The sequence below is a fragment of the Pelodiscus sinensis genome, chromosome 18 (assembly GCF_052426305.1).
Source record: "Pelodiscus sinensis isolate ZL-2025 chromosome 18, ASM5242630v1, whole genome shotgun sequence".
Lineage (NCBI taxonomy): Eukaryota > Metazoa > Chordata > Testudines > Trionychidae > Pelodiscus > Pelodiscus sinensis.
In genome coordinates, this window is record NC_143069.1 from 3,005,733 (window position 1) to 3,020,855 (window position 15,123).

Below are 15,123 nucleotides of genomic sequence, written 5' to 3' on the forward strand. Positions count from 1 at the left end.
CAGGCGCTGCCCAGACCCAGTGGGGATCAGGGGGGCCAGGCACTGCCCAGACCCAGTGGGGATCGGGGGGGGGGGGGCCAGGCGCTGCCCAGACCCAGTGGGGATCGGGGGGGCCAGGCACTGCCCAGACCCAGTGGGAATCAGGGGGGCCAGGCACTGCCCAGACCCAGTGGGGATCGGGGGGGGGGCCAGGCGCTGCCCAGACCCAGTGGGGATCGGGGGGGGGGCCAGGCGCTGCCCAGACCCAGTGGGAATCAGGGGGGCCAGGCGCTGCCCAGACCCAGTGGGGATCGGGGGGGGGCCAGGCGCTGCCCAGACCCAGTGGGGATCAGGGCTAAACCCTCCCCCCACGGAGCTGTTGTTATTTGGGGAAACTGAGGCTGCCGGTGGGGGCAGGGTCCCAGTCCTGCCAGCTCCGCGGAGGGGGGTGCCCAGTGTTCCGGGTGGGTGCTGTGGGTGTCATGGAAAATTCCTGGCCAGCTGGCTCGGTTGCTTGGCAACCCCCGGCGTCGCCCCCTCCCTCCGCCTTCTCTCCCCCCCCCCCCCCCCCGCTGCCAGGGGGCGGCTCAGGCAGCGCCGCGAGCCATGAAGCAGCGGGACGGGAGCCGCGCCCGGGTAGGTGCACGCGGGGCGGAGATGGGGGGGCCTCCAGCCGGGCACGCCCCCCCCCGCAGGGAGAGGACCCAGGCGAGCGGGCTCCCCCCCCGGGAGAGGACCCAGGCGTCCCCCCCCATAGAGAAAGGACCCAGGTGTCCGGCGGCCACGCCCCCCCCCCGGTGAGTTGTTTCCGGCCGGCGCTGCTCTTTGTCGGGGGGGGGGGGAGAGGAATCAGACCCCCCCCTTGTCTGACCGCTCAGCAGCCCATGGGGGGGGCCCTGGCCGTTCAGCTCTGCGCCCCTCGGGGCGGGTTGCGCAGCGAGCGCTGAGCGGGGCGGGGGACTTCGCCTCCGACCTCGGGGGGAGCGCTCCGGGCTGGGAGGGGCAGCAAACATCCCCCCCCCCCGCACACACAGCGACTGCCCCTCCCCCGCCAGCTCCGCCCCACGAAAGCTGAGGAGGGATCGACCCGCCACAGCCAGCATGGGAACTAGGGAGCCCAGCCTCTGCTCCAACCACTAGGCCCCACTCCCCTCCGGAGCTGCGGAGAAGCCACGAGTCCTGGCTCCCTTCCCCCCCTCTGGAACCAGGCCTCCAAGGGGCAGGGAGCAAAGGCCCCCTTGCTGGGTCCCACCCTCCGCTGGGTGCCCCTGTGCCCTCACTGGTCAGAGCAGGTGCTGGGCCGGGGCAGGCCAATGGGCGGTGGAGGGAGTGGGGTGGGCTCCTCTAGCCCCCATGCTCCACCAGCATAAACAACCCGCTGCCCCCTTGTGCCTGGCCACTGCCCCATGGCCAACATGCTGAGCCCCCAGCTGGCAGGTCCTAGCTGCAGGTGCTCAGAGGGCTGCCGGCTCAGTGGGGTGTGAATGGGGAAGGAGCGGGGGTGCCTAGTGATTCAGAGCAGGACGCCTGGGTTCCCCCGCCCTGTGGGGCGGTGCGGAGCCTCGCAGCGGTCAGGGCGAGGCTGGTGACAGGGCATCGTTTGCAGCTAGCTAATCAGCAGCGTTATCCCCGCTTTGCCAGGGGGAAACTGAGTCACAGAGCAAGGTCATGCAAGGAGCCGGGGCAGACCCAGATCTCCTGGGTTCTGTCCCATCACCTCCGCCGCAGGGCCAGCCTCCCCAGGCCATGGGTTCGGCCTACGGCAGCTTGTCAAAGGGTGGCCCTGCTGCGTGCCTCAGTTTCCCCACCTGTTGCACTTGGGCGATGCTCCCTGTGGCACAGGTGGCTCAGAAGCTCTCGGGAACAGGAAAGGGGCTGGCAGCCTGGATGCCGCCCCCGCGTACAGAGCAGACAAACCTGTGGGGGTAGAAACACTGGCACGCCCCAGCCTCCGCTTCCCATGACAAGTCTCTGACTCTGGGCCCTGCCCTGATGCCACCCAGGCGGGGGGGGCGGGGTTGCGCAGGCAGGTGCTGGGGAATTACTTGCCGGGCAGCTTGGGATGTGGACTGGAGATCCAGTGAAGACTGGCTTCCCGGGGGTTCTCTAAAAGCTGCTTTCCCAGGTAAGCGAGACCCAGCCGTGTAGCTGTTTGGGAGAGCGTGAGAGGGGCACCTTGATAGTATCCTAAATTTGGGCTGCCATTGGGCCAGGCGCTGCCCAGACCCGGGCCAAGATCGGGGCCCCATCGGGCCAGGCGCTGCCCAGACCCCGGCCGAGATCGGGGCCCCATCGGGCCAGGCGCTGCCCAGACCCCAGCTGAGATCGGGGCCCCATCGGGCCAGGCGCTGCCCAGATCCCGGCCGAGACCGGGGCCCCATCGGGCCAGGCGCTGCCTAGACCCCGGCCGAGATCGGGGCCCCATCGGGCCAGGCGCTGCCCAGATCCCGGCTGAGATCGGGGCCCCATCGGGCCAGGCGCTGCCCAGATCCCAGCTGAGATCGGGGCCCCATCGGGCCAGGCGCTGCCCAGATCCCAGCTGAGATCGGGGCCCCATCAGGCTAGGCGCCACCCAGACCCCAGGCGAGATCAAGTTGGGCCGGGCGCTACCCAGACCCCAGCTGAGATCGGGGCCCCATCGGGCCAGGCGCTGCCCAGACCCCGGCCGAGATCAGGGCCCCATCGGGCCAGGCGCTGCCCAGACCCCGGCTGAGATCGGGGCCCCATCGGGCCAGGCGTTGCCCAGACCCCGGCCGAGATCGGGGCCCCATCGGGCCAGGCGCTGCCCAGACCCCGGCTGAGATCGGGGCCCCATCGGGCCAGGCGTTGCCCAGACCCCGGCCGAGATCGGCGCCCCATCGGGCCAGGCGCTGCCCAGACCCCGGCCGAGATCGGGGCCCCATCGGGCCAGGCGCTGCCCAGACCCCGGCCGAGATCGGGGCCCCATCGGGCCAGGCGCTGCCCAGACCCCGGCCGAGATCGGGGCCCCATCGGGCCAGGCGCTGCCCAGACCCCGGCCGATATCGGGGCCCCATCGGCCCAGGCACTGAACCCTCTCAGAGCTACAAAGAGCAAGTTGTTCTCCCCATGTCCCTGCTGGGAGCTGGGACATGGGGGAGATGCAGGGAGTTGCCCAGGGCTGACCCATCCATCAGTGGCAGAGCCAGCAGTGCCAACTCCAGTCCTGTGCCCTCACTGCTGGCCCAGGCTCTCCTGTGTCTGCAGCCAGGCCAACCTGTCCCCGATCACCCCCCCCTCCCCCCCGGCTTTGCTGTGGCTTGACGCTCCCCACAGCCGCACCTCTCTGCCGCCTCGCGCAGAGTCAGCAAGAAACCGCAAGGCGCTTGGGATGGAAAATGTGCGTCAGGCCGGGGCGGGGGAGCTCTCGGCGCTCAGCCCGGGCTGCTGCGGACGCGCTTCTATTTAAAGGGGGACGCTGGGGCAGCGGGAGCTGCTTTGGACCCTGGCTGCAGCGCACGCTGGGCTGTCTGCTTGAGAAACCCCCAGAGGAATCCAGGAGTCCTGGCCCCTCTCCCGGGGCCCGCCCAGGCTTGGACCTCCCACAGGTGCCTGGAGCCGATGGTGACGGAGCAGGGGCTGGGGGAGGAGGCGAGGGGCCGGCCTGACGCCTGCCCCTGACCAGAGGGGCCAGCATGGGAGCCGATCTCAGCAGCTCCGTAGGCAGCTGGTGCCAGCATTAGCTGGCGTCATTAGCCCGGGAGCAGCCTCTGCCCTGGGTGAAAGTCCACGTGCGGGGGGCTGGGGACTCCGGCTGTGCCAAGCAGAGGTGGCTGTACAGCCAGCGTGTGGGTGTGGGGCTGCGCCTGACACAACCCTCCATGCCCTGTGGCTCCGGGCGCCGGCGGCGGGCAGACCCCGAGGAGGGCCGGTGCAGAGAGGGCTGCAGGGAGGCTGCCCGCGGGGGGTGGGCCTGGCCGAGGAGCTAGACCATAACTGGGGTCAGACTGATCCCACTTGTATGCCATGCTTGTGGGGGGCAGGGAGCCGGGGACCTGGTTCTGGGAAGGGAGTGGGGACTAGTGGTTGCTGCAAAGGAGTTAGGGGGAGGAGTCACCCCCTTTTTTGTTCTTTCTCCAGCTCTGCCACTGGCATGCTGGGTGACCTTGGGTACATCCCCTAGCGCCTCAGTTTCCCCATCCGTAATGTGGGGAGAACTAACCTTATGGGGCAGGGAGGGTCTCTCAGTTAGGGTCTGGGGCCCAGATCGCGGCGGTGCCCAGCCCGATGGGCCCTGGTCTCAGCCGGGACTGATCTCAGTTGGGACTTTCACCTGTCCCCCCCGCTCACACTCCGGGTGACACCGTGGTGCCGGCTGCACAGGCCCTGCCGCAGGGACCCGGGCGCTGACCCCGCCTCCTTGTTTCTCTCTAGGCCAAGGCGTGGAAGAAACTCAAGACCATGGTCCACTGGTCGCCCTTCGTTGTGTCCTTCAAGAAGCGCTACCCCTGGGTGCAGTTGGCCGGCCATGCGGGTGAGGGGCCGCGGGCAGGGGAAGCCGTGAGGGGAGGGGCCGGCAGCAGCCTCCGTGGCTCTGCGGGGGAGGGACGGGGGGACCATCCCCTCTGGCCGCGGGGCGCCGACGGCGCCGTGTGTCCTGTGGGCACCGGCCGGGCTCCCCTCTCAGCAGCTGCCCCCTTCTGCCCCCGCAGGGAACTTCAGAGCCGGGGCCTACGGGCGGGTGCTGAAGAAGTTCTGCGCGCGGGAGCAGTGGTGTCTGCAGTGCCTCATGCAGGACTCGCTGCGCCCCCACGTGCCCGCCTACTTCGGGCCGGCCCAGCAGGACGGCGAGAGCTACAACCAGATGGAGGATCTGCTGGCCGGCTTCGAGGCGCCCTCCATCATGGACTGCAAGATGGGGGTCAGGTGGGAGCCCGGCGGCAGGGCAGGGGCGGGCTGACTCAGCGAGGGGCAGCAGGCGGTTAGAACCCAGCCCCCCTGCTCTACCCACTAGCCCCCACTCCCTTCCCAGAGAGGGAACCCAGGAGTCCTGGCAACCAGCCCCCCAGCTCTGACCACTAGCCCCCACTCCCGTCTCAGAGAGGGAACCCAGGTGTGCTAGCCCCCAGCAGCCCGGGTCTAGGTGTGGGGTGAGCCCCCCGCTGAGCCTCACTCTGCCCCACAGGACGTACCTGGAGGAGGAGCTGCGGGAGGCCCGCCAGCAGCCCCGGCTGCGCCACGATATGTACGAGAAGATGGTGGCGGTGAACCCGGGGGCCCCCACGCCCGAGGAGCATGCCCAGCGCGCCGTGCTCAAGCCCCGCTACATGCAGTGGAGGGAGTCGCTCAGCTCCACGGCCACGCTGGGCTTCCGCATCGAGGGCATCAAGGTGGGGCTGAGGGCGGGGTCACATCTGGCAGGGGGAGTGGCAGGCCTGTTTGGGGGCGGGGTCACACATCTGACAGGGGGAAGTGCAGGCCTGGCTGGGGTCACACATCTGGCAGGGGGAAGTGCAGGCCTGGCTGGGGGCGGGGTCACACATCTGACAGGGGGAAGAGCAGGCCTGTTTGGGTGCGGGGTCACACATCTGGCAGGGGAAGGAGCAGGCCTGGCTGGGGGTGGGGTCACATCTGGCAGGGGAAGGAGCAGGCCTGGCTGGGGGCAGGGTCACACATCTGGCAGGGGGAAGTGCAGGCCTGGCTGGGGGCGGGGTCACACATCTGACAGGGGGAAGAGCAGGCCTGTTTGGGTGCGGGGTCACACATCTGGCAGGGGGAAGAGCAGGCCTGGCTGGGGGTGGGGTCACATCTGGCAGGGGAAGGAGCAGGCCTGGCTGGGGGCGGGGTCACACATCTGGCAGGGGAAGGAGCAGGCCTGTTTGGGGGCAGGCCTGGCAGGGAATGCGGTCGCATCTGGGTGATAGGTAGCAGGCTTGGCAGTTGGGTCGGGCCCACCTCTGGGAGGGACAGCCGGCCTGGGGGTGCCTCGTCTGGGGAGGGGGATCCGCTCTGGCTGGGGCGCACGGGTCGTGCTCTGCCCGGGCAGACGGGTCTCTGTGTCCCCAGAAAGCCGACGGCACCTGCAGCACCAACTTCAAGGAGACACGGCTGCCGGAGCAGGTGGTTGAGGCTCTGGCCGACTTCGTGGCTGGCGACAGAACCATCCTGGTGAGAACCTGGGCTCCCTGTCGGTGCCACTGGTCCCGGCTAGGAGGGTGGGGGCGGAATCGCTTGGGGGGGGCAGTTGGCTCTTTGCTGCTGCGATGCAGCCACCTCTGGGGTGGGATGCAGCAGCTGGCCGAAATCTGTGGGGCTTTTGTTCAACCATTGGCCTCCTTGTGTGGCCCTGGGGCCAGTCCTGCCTGTCAGGGGAGAGCGCCCCCTGCTGAGCCCCCCACTTCCTGCCCTGCAGCACCCCCTCACTGCCAGGGGAGAGCACCCCCTACTAAGCCCCCTGCCCCACAGTACCCCCTAGTGCAACCCTGACTTCCAGGTGAGAGCGCCCCCTAGTGCCACCCTGCCTGCCAGGGAGAGCGCCCCCTGCCAAGTCTCCACCCCACTTCCTGGCTCACAGAGCCCCCTAGTGCTGCTCTGGGGTCAGACCTTCCTGCCTGGGAAGAGCGCCCCCTGCTGCTTGCTGCAGCACAGCACCCCCTACTGAACTGCCCCATAGCACCTCCTAGTGTTACCCCTGGGCCAGCCTGGCCAGGGAAGAGCGCCCCCTGCTGGGCTCCCCATCTGCTCCCTGCAGCAATGGGGCCCTGGGGGCAGCCCCACCTGCCAGGCAAGAGTGCCCCTGTTGGATTGCCAGCGCCAGCTGCGTTCCCCTCCCGGCCAGAGCCCAGACGGGCTAGATCCCACTGGCACGCCGGGCAGATCCCGCAGCACCCTGCTGGCCTCACCCAGCTACCCCACCTCACCCCCTGCCTCCCCTCCCTCCCCAGAGAAGCTACCTGGGCCGCTTGGAGGAGCTGCGGGCGGCGCTGGAGCAGTCGGAGTTCTTCAAGACCCACGAGGCAGGTTCTGGCTCGGTGTGGGGCTGGGGGAGGTGCTCTGTGCCAACCCCAGGGCATGCGCACCAGGACACGGGGTCTGTGCTGCTGCCCACACGTGGCTGGGGCCTGGCAGCCCTGGGTCTCTGGGAAGGACATTGGTCTCCTGCGGCCACGTGGTGATGCGCCTGGAGGGGCTGGGTTCCAGAGCGCCCTCCTCCTATGGCTCCCAGCCGCTGCTCTAACCACTAGGCACCCCTCCCCTCCCTGAGCGGGGACAGAACCCCGGCGTCCTGCGTCCAGCCCCACACTCACAGAGCTCTGTTTGCCCCCCCGGCAGGTGGTGGGGAGTTCTCTGCTCTTCGTCCACGACCAGACGGGGCTGGCCAAGGTCTGGATGATCGACTTCGGCAAGACGGTGCCGCTGGCCGGGGGGCAGACGCTGACGCACCGGCTGCCGTGGGTGGAGGGGAACCGGGAGGACGGCTACCTCTGGGGGCTGGACAATCTCATCGCCATCTTCAGCACCATGGCGCAGGAGTGAGCCGGGCGCCCGCGGACACCCCGGACCGGCTCTGGGCAGCGGGCGGGCCCTGCCTGCCTAGTCTGTAAACAGCCAGACACGCTAGCGGGCCGGCTTGGACTGGGGGGCCCCCCACGCCCCAGCCGGCTGCTTTGGGATGGGCACGGCCGCTCCCGGCAGCTCTGCCCTCGGGGAGGGCACCTCGGCCGGGAGAGCAGCACCCGTCACGCGCACCTCGAGGGACCCGTTTTACAGGGCGAGGCAACCCCGGAGACACGGGCGCTGGCCGGCAGATACCAGCGCTTCGGAGGGCAGCGGCTCAGCGATCCTGAGCGCTGGGCCCCGGCAGCAACCAGCCAGAACTGAACCAAAGGTGGCTCCTCTGGGCCCCTCTGCCCTTCCGCTCAGGTTCATTTCTCAAGGTCGAGGTCTCCCAGCCCCTGATCCCTGCCAGCTTGTGTCAAAGGCCTCCCCACCAGTGATAGGAGGGGAAACTGAGGCACAGAGGCTCACGTAGGACTGGAACCCAGGACTTGGTCCCCTACATGCTACACTGGAAGCGGCCCAGCGCCTTGGGGGCGTACCTAGAACTGGTAGTGGAGCCCCCCTGCAAACTGCTGCACCCCGGAGCCCCTGCGGGCAGACCAGGACCCAGCCGTCAGCCCCTTCTCTGTTATTTATAAACCCTTCTGGCTCATTTCTTGGCATGGGGCTCGCCCCCCCCCCCACAGAGGGGAAGGGGTGCTGGGCCAAGGGACCACGGCAAAGGCTCTGGGGCAGGAGCCTGTCACAATAAACAGACCCTGCCCATGGTAGAAAGCAAACAGCCTTTGTCTTTATTGCGCGTGTGCTGGATGTGGTTAAAGTTCCCGAGTTAGGGGGATGACAGCAGCTGTAGAGAGCTGAGACTGTAGGGCCGGGAGCCCCCAGACCCCGGCCAAGATCAGGGCCCGTCGGGCCGGGCGCCCCCAGACCCCGGCCGAGATCAGGGCCCGTCGGGCCGGGCGCCCCCCAGACCGCGGCCGAGATCAGGGCCCGTCGGGCCGGGCGCCCCCCAGACCCCGGCCGAGATCAGGGCCCGTCGGGCCAGGCGCCACCCAGACCGCGGCCGAGATCAGGGCCCGTCGGGCCAGGCGCCACCCAGACCCCGGCCGAGATCAGGGCCCGTCGGGCCGGGCGCCCCCCAGACCGCGGCCAAGATCAGGGCCCGTCAGGCCGGGCGCCACCCAGACCCCGGCCGAGATCAGGGTCCATCGGGCCGGGCGCCCCCCCAGACCCCAGCCGAGATCAGGGCCCATCGGGCCGGGCGCCACCCAGACCCCAGCCGAGATCAGGGCCCGTCGGGCCGTCTGTGGCCCAGCCACTGGAGTCCAGGCACTGCCCAGACCGGGGCAGTTGGGGGTGGCATCGAGACAAGCTCATAACCCCAAGAGCTGCCCGGGAGTGGGGCTGAGATCCGGGCCCCGAGATCCAGTCCCATCTCTCAAGAGCTACCACTGGAGGGGGCAGAGAGTAGACAGGAAGCGCAAAGTTATTTTCACAGCCAGCCGCAAGTACCTGCCGTTTCCTGGTGCTGCAGCCCCGCACCGGGGAATCTGGGACATCTGAAAATGTGTCACTGAGTGGGAGAGGGGCAGTTCCTCCAGGAAGGACCGAAAATAGCCGTCCCTCTCCCACGGCGCAGCACTTCCTGTGGCACAGGAGGAAGAGGCCACATCCAGCACTTTAAACCAGTGACCCTCTCCTCAGTGGGGCTGAATATTGTACCTCCTGCCCCTCCCCATGCCCAGCTCGAGGCCCATTTTGCAGAGGGGAAACAGAGGCAGAGCCAGGCCCCAAGCCCAGTTCAGGGCTCCACCCACTAGGCCCCGCTGCCCGTCATGGCATGGGCAGGCCCCAGGGCGTTTGTAGCAGGTGGGCACGTGTACAGATTCCTTGCCCAGTGCTCCTACTGCCCCACCGCAGGGGGGAGCTGGGCCAGGGGGCTCTCTGTGGTGCTGGGGTACAGCAGCACGGTCCTGCCGCAGAGCCCGGCTCTCACGCCGCCAGCGGGCACCACGTACACCTTGCCATCCCCCGCTCGCTTGGGGCAGAAGTCCGTCAGCTGGGCGTTGCTCTCGTGCGCCTGCTGGTAGCGCCACAGCTGGGGGCGCCAGCTCTTGCCCTGCTTGGCGAGCAGGTAGATCTCCGCCACGTGCTCCGGGCTGGGCGGGGGGGAGGCTGGGCCGGGGTGGAAGAGGCCGGAGATCTCCCCGTCCTCCTGGCAGGCTGGGCAGAGGGCGCTGGCCTGGAGGCCCAGCAGGACTCCTGACGGGGGAGAGGAACTTGTCAGTTTCATGCTGGGAACCCAGACGTGGGTGTCCTGTCGGAGCAGCCAGCCGCAAGTAACTGCCGTTTCCTGGTGCTGCAGCCCCCCACGGGGATCCGGGACACTTAGGGGTCGCGGGGGCAGGCAGCATCCAAGTCAGGCCCCCTGTGAACTCTGCGGGCTGGCCCCATGCCCGGCCACCAGCCGCCCCCTGGTGGTGAGCCTTGGATGTGTAGCCAGGCCAACTCACCTGCGTGGCTTCGTTCTCCCTGCGCCCAGGAAGCTCCCCTAGGAGCTGGTCTTTTCCCCCAGCGGCTGGGCAGCCCCAGCCGAGAAACAGGGGGCACCAGGCTCTTCCAGTGAGGCAGTTGGGGGTGGCGTCGGGACAAGCTCACAACCCCGAGAGCAGCCTGGGAGTGAGGGGTCTGAGCCCTGCGCACCAGAGTCCAGGGGCTGTTCCCGCAGGGGCCAGGCGTCCCCCGGGGGCTGGGCCCTACCTGAGACCACGGCCCAGTGGGCTTTGAAGCCGCGCCTCCGGCAGGGCTCGTGGTTGGAGTCCTCGTCGTAGCTGGGACGGCTGTTAAGGTTTGCCAAGGGAACCGCGGCAAGTGGGCCGGTGAGGAAGGGGCACGCAGGGAGAGCAGGCTGCCCCGGCTCTGGGCCCCCGGCTCCTGCCCGCTCCGCCTGGGCACGCATGGCAGCACAAGCAGGCGAGGAGACGCTAAACCCCTCTGACTGGAGAGGGGCTGCAGCTTGAAATCTGCTGTTGTCAGAACCTGCCCCCAACGGGCAGGGTACAGGCAGGAGAAGGGGGCGGGGTGGGCAGGGGGGTGTATTTAACTGCCAGGAGAGCGAAACGCACTTGCTCCCCATTCAACCTCCCCCGCCCCCACAGGAAGAGGAGACGAACGACATGGTGGCCACGTCCCACCCCAGAAGCAGCTGCATCTGCCTTTAAAATGACACCACCGGGCCTGCTCTCCGGGGGGATTTGAACCCCACCAGTCCCACCCACCCATGCAAGCTGCGGTTCGGATACCAGCACAGATGGGGCATCGCTGGGGCCACACCCGCCCTTCTCAAGGGAAGGATACGGCAGTAGAAGGGGGCAGCCAGCAGTCAGATGGCGAAGGATCCTTTCCTGGTTCTCTCCCTCCAGGCCTCCTGAGAGCAGCTCTGCCCGGCACGGGAACACCTCCTCGGCCAGCTGGGCCATGTCAGCCGCTGGGAGAGGCAGGGACAGGAATTCAAGCTGCCCTCGGGCCCACCCAGGGGCGGCCCGTCCATATAGGCGAAGTAGGCGGTCGCCTAGGGCGCCAAGTTAAATGGGGCGCCAAATGGTGGCGCCAGATCATTGAGGAGTTTGGAGGTGGAGGTGCCGATTGCATGGGTTGCCTAGGGCGCCAGCTGCTGGCAGCTAGTCTAGGGCCACCCCTGGGCCCACCCCTAGCTGCACAGCCCAAGCTTGGCTCAGGATCCCCGGCTTTCTGCTCCCCTAAGCAGCGCCCCAACGGCACGCCAGAGAAACCCACCGCGGGGGATGTGATCTGACACGGGCAACGGCAATTTGATCTCCAAGGGCTGGTGGCAAAGATCTAACACAAGCCCGGGCTGGGAGGCGAAGCTAAACCAATTCAGACAGGAAGCGGGCAGAGATCTATAATGGGGAGGGGAATTTGCGACTGGCAGGGTTGCGGTGGGGTCTGTCGCTGGAGCCGTTTAGACCCAGACAGGCTGGCGTTTGGAAAGATCAGCTTCATTCACCCAGGAGCAAATTCAGGGCAGGCCTGTAGCCCCTGTTCTACAGGAGCTGGGGCCAGCTGATCCTACCAGTCCCTGCGAGAATCAGAGAGGACGTACCATGCTGTCACCCGGCACCGGGGCCTTCATCCAGGCTGGGGCCTGCATGCGGGAGCCTTGCCAAGGAGAGCTGGTGTTTTTCCCGACAAAGCCCCACCTCCTGCAGCCCCGGGATTCCAAGGGATCTTGTGCTTTCAAAGAAAGCAGAAGTGTCCAGGCAGGCTGGACAGTGAGGGCCCGAAAAGCGCCAAAGGGGAGTCCCCAGCCCTGAGGGCGTAGGAGAGTCTCACGATCTCTGCCCGAGGCCGGCGTTAGCCAGACGCGGCTCCCAGAGGGGCCTTCTGCCTCGGCCGGGAAATTAGCAGCCCGGCCGTGGGGATTTTCCCAACCAAGGCGCTTGCAAGTTTCCAAGCAAACGAACCTCACTGGAGGGCCAGAGCCGGGAGCCGCAGCCAGGCAGAAGGCAGGGCTCAGAGTAAACGACGATTCGCTCATCGGATCTGACCTCCGGTCCAGCACAGGCTGTTACGCGGGCCCCAGCTTCCCTCCACCGAGCCCAAAGCAGCCCTTCCGGGAAGGCGGCCGGCTCCCAGCAACGTCTGAATTTCAGCATGGCGAGAGCAGAGCTCCCATGGCCCCCTGGGGCCCTTTCTCACATACCGGTGACGGGGCCCTCTGGGGACTTGACTTCTTCACCCAGTCGCAGCCCGGAACGGGCTTTGGACAGTCCCTCCAGCGCCCAGCCCAGTGCAAAGAGGAACCTTTTAACCCCCAACCTGCCGTGGGCGATTGTGACCACTGACCTGAGAACATTTCCCCTTGGGCGGTGTAGCCTCTCTCCAACGCTACCCGCAGGATCCTCTCCAGGGAGACGTCCTGGGACAGACCGAGGAGGGAGCCTGCCATCCACAGTGCCACCAGCCCGCACCTGGAGGGGGAGGGGGAGAAGAGACATTGCTTGGAGCCCGGTCCCCAGGCTGAGCTGGATTCAAAGACAGGTAATTCTCTGCAGCACAGTCCACCCTGGAATGCTTCCCTGGGTCACCGTGTCCTTTGGCCTCCTCTCCCTCCTGTTCCCGGCCTCCCCACATTTCTCGCTTCCCCTTGGGGCTATGATATGATCTAATGGGAGCATCTGGCCACAGACACCAGCTCCTGGCGTCGTTCCTCCTCTCCAAGGTGCAAGGTACAACTCACGGAGGCTGCCACTCGCCCCCCCAAGCGGGGGCTAGGGGGAGCAGCCGCTTTGTCTGGGGATGCTTGCTCAAGGTGGAAGAGGCCAGACAGTTCTAAGGACTGCCCCCGAGTGGGACGTTACATTTAGATCAACTCGTCAGACCTTGTGCTACCTTCTCATGCTCCTTTTCCCTCTGACACAGCGAGTCATGCTTCCCCGGCCTTTTGAACTCTCACCCACTGCTGGAGCGGAGCTCCCCGTAAATATCCACACGGCTCCCTCCTCTTCCTCCTGAGCAGCGCTCTGGGAAATTCTCCTTTGCTGGGACACCTCCAAGACACCTCACGGAGATTAGACCGCCGCTGTGCGGAGACCCCTGGCCACTACACTGGCATGGTCTCCTGGTCTCCCATCACTCCGTGCTCTGTCTGTCTCCACGGACTGGCTCTATCTTAGCCCGAGAGTGCACGGCTCTGGGGCAAGGACGGTCTTTTAGGATGTTTGTACAGGACCCAGCCCAACAGGGGCCTAGTCCGTGGCTGGGAGTCCTAGGTGCTGACGTAACACAACCGGTGTGTAACAGCAGCCAGCTCCCTGCCAGCTCAGACTGGCCAGGCCTATGCTCCTCGCCCTGCCATGCTCACAGAACAGCTCTTGGCAACTTTTGGGGAGGGAGTAAATGCCAGCTGGGGAAGCTGTGGCTCCATAGGACTGGGACCCCTGTCCTACTCCCTGGGCGGGGCAAGTCCATGTGTAAACCCCTCCCCTCTTCCTTTGCCCGTGGTTGCAATACTCACTGAGGTCCCTCTTGGATTAAGGAAGGCACCGGCTTGTTGTACAGAAGCCACTTTAAATGCCTGCTAAAGCTGAAAGAAAGACCCAAACAAGCTCTTACTGCCCGTTTGCCCCGCAGCCCCTCTTCCCCAATGTGGGCCCCTACGCATGACTAATGTGAAGATCATGTCTCCTCCTTTTGGGAGAACTAAGCAGAGCGCTGACTTCACCTGCTGCAGGGATTGCGGCAGTCTCCGGGGTGGGATGTGGCCACTGTCGGCCGGCCACACAGCCAAGCCCCACTATGGGATGGGAAGTGGCCCAAGGTCCTGTACCCAGTTGGCCAGGCAAGAGAATTTAGGGAAGCAAAATGGAATGATCCCAATTAGGCCCTGGCCAGGACACTGGAGTTCAGCACACCCGGGCTCTGGAGCAAAGAGCAGAGACCAGGCATGAACATCTATGTCTCATTAGAGTTACGGGAACCTCCAGCAACACACCAATCTCTATAGCCATCCTGGGGAACTGGGGTCAGAGCTGAGCGCCTCCCCCCCACCCCCGATGCCGTCCCCTCCTCCTGCTCCCTGCCCCACATCAGCCCCTAGCGTCAGCCCTGTCTGCCAGGACAGAGTACCCCTCTGCTGAGCCCCGGCCCTGCTCCCTGCCCCACAATGCCCCCTAGCGCTGCCGAGAGAGTGCCCCTCTGCTGAGCCCCGGCCCTGCTCCCTGCCCCACAATGCCCCCTTGCGCTGCCGAGAGAGTGCCCCTCTGCCGAGCCCTAGACCCGCTCCCTGCAGCACGGGCACCCCTGGCGCTGGGAATACCAAGCGGGTCGCCCACCCAGGCCCGGCCCGGCTCAGCAGGCGAGACTGGCGGGACCCAGCCCGGGGGGGTGACCGGGCGGGGCCCCACCTGGCTGTCCTGCGGCTCAGCAGCTCCCGGACGTCGTCTCTGCCCCCGGGCGCGGGGGCCGCTCGCTCCAGGGCCGCCTTGAAGAACTTGGCCTTGTCGACCCCGCACACGGGCAGGGACTGAGCAGGGGGGGGCAGCGGGGGAGGCGGCGGGGGAGGGGGCAAGGCAGGGCCGGGCTGGGGGGTGGGGGGAGGGCCCTGGAGGGGGGTTAGAGTGGGTGGGGGAGGGGCAGGGCCCTGCTTGGGTGGGGGAGGGGCAGGCACCCCACCCCTATGGGCCATCCCCGCCCTGGCTGGGGGCAGCAGGAGGTCAAAGGGCGCAACTAGGCCAGGGGTCAGAGGTCAGTTGGCGGGCGGGGGGAGGGGGGGCCTGGCTTGGAGGGGTCAGGGGTCGCCACCGGGGGCGGTGTCAGGTGCCCCCCCAAGAAGGCGATGGCGGGGCAGGTCTGCGGTCGGGCGAGTCTAGTCACGTGGTTGGACACCCGCTTCCTTTGTGTCTCCCCTTCCTTCCGGGGCGCGCGCCAAAGGCCGCCAATCAGCAGAGCCACAGCGGCTACTGACAGCTGCTCTCAGCCAATGGCCGGCTCCCGTTCAGGGGGCGGGAGCTACCTTGCCGACTACCCGGCTTAGGCGGGCGAGCCACGCTCGCCCCTGCGGATTGGTCCCTTTCCAGGCGCGCGGCACGGCCGGGATTGGCTCCC

The 15,123-nt window shown here is 67.3% G+C and overlaps 2 protein-coding genes across 8 annotated transcripts; one reads left to right on the forward strand and one right to left on the reverse strand.

Moving 5' to 3' along the window:
* The first annotated feature begins 550 nt into the window (after positions 1-550).
* ITPKC (inositol-trisphosphate 3-kinase C) lies at positions 551-8,276 on the forward strand. Of its 5 annotated transcripts, XM_089769906.1 has the most exons (8): positions 829-2,104; positions 3,409-3,545; positions 4,372-4,471; positions 4,650-4,863; positions 5,123-5,327; positions 6,004-6,105; positions 6,882-6,953; positions 7,270-8,276. In XM_089769906.1, exons 1-8 carry the CDS (start codon positions 1,972-1,974, stop codon positions 7,471-7,473), a joined length of 1,167 nt encoding a protein of 388 aa, XP_089626032.1. In that variant the 5' UTR covers positions 829-1,971; the 3' UTR covers positions 7,474-8,276. The 5 variants fall into 5 exon arrangements, with proteins under 5 accessions (XP_075771140.1, XP_089626032.1, XP_089626034.1 ...); XM_075915025.2 differs by lacking the exons at positions 829-2,104; positions 3,409-3,545 and adding an exon at positions 551-615; XM_089769908.1 differs by lacking the exon at positions 3,409-3,545 and having other exon boundaries at positions 1,963-2,104.
* ACTMAP (actin maturation protease) lies at positions 8,268-14,941 on the reverse strand. Of its 3 annotated transcripts, none has more exons than XM_089769905.1 (6): positions 14,424-14,920; positions 13,535-13,603; positions 12,364-12,488; positions 10,800-10,984; positions 10,258-10,328; positions 8,268-9,759 (listed from the first exon to the last, which is right to left on the reverse strand). In XM_089769905.1, the coding sequence occupies exons 1-6, from the start codon at positions 14,702-14,704 to the stop codon at positions 9,198-9,200; spliced, it is 1,293 nt and encodes a 430-aa protein (XP_089626031.1). In that variant the 5' UTR covers positions 14,705-14,920; the 3' UTR covers positions 8,268-9,197. The 3 variants fall into 3 exon arrangements, with proteins under 3 accessions (XP_089626031.1, XP_075771138.2, XP_075771139.2); XM_075915023.2 differs by having other exon boundaries at positions 9,258-9,759; positions 10,855-10,984; positions 14,424-14,909; XM_075915024.2 differs by lacking the exons at positions 10,258-10,328; positions 10,800-10,984 and having other exon boundaries at positions 9,258-9,759; positions 14,424-14,941.
* Positions 14,942-15,123: the final 182 nt, after the last annotated feature.

Excerpts from the sequence above, each read along its gene's own strand:
- ITPKC (XM_089769906.1), top strand. The coding sequence starts at position 1,972 with ATGCCACCCAGGCGGGGGGGGCGGGGTTGCGCAGGCAGGTGCTGGGGA. Across the intron at positions 4,864-5,122 it reads GACTGCAAGATGGGGGTCAG|GACGTACCTGGAGGAGGAGC; the intron begins GTGGGAGCCCGG and ends TCTGCCCCACAG. Across the intron at positions 6,954-7,269 it reads AGTTCTTCAAGACCCACGAG|GTGGTGGGGAGTTCTCTGCT; the intron begins GCAGGTTCTGGC and ends CCCCCCCGGCAG.
- ACTMAP (XM_089769905.1), bottom strand. The coding sequence starts at position 14,704 with ATGGCCCATAGGGGTGGGGTGCCTGCCCCTCCCCCACCCAAGCAGGGC. Across the intron at positions 13,604-14,423 it reads CTGAGCCGCAGGACAGCCAG|CTTTAGCAGGCATTTAAAGT; the intron begins GTGGGGCCCCGC and ends TCTTTCTTTCAG. Across the intron at positions 12,489-13,534 it reads TTAATCCAAGAGGGACCTCA|GTGCGGGCTGGTGGCACTGT; the intron begins GTGAGTATTGCA and ends CTCCCCCTCCAG.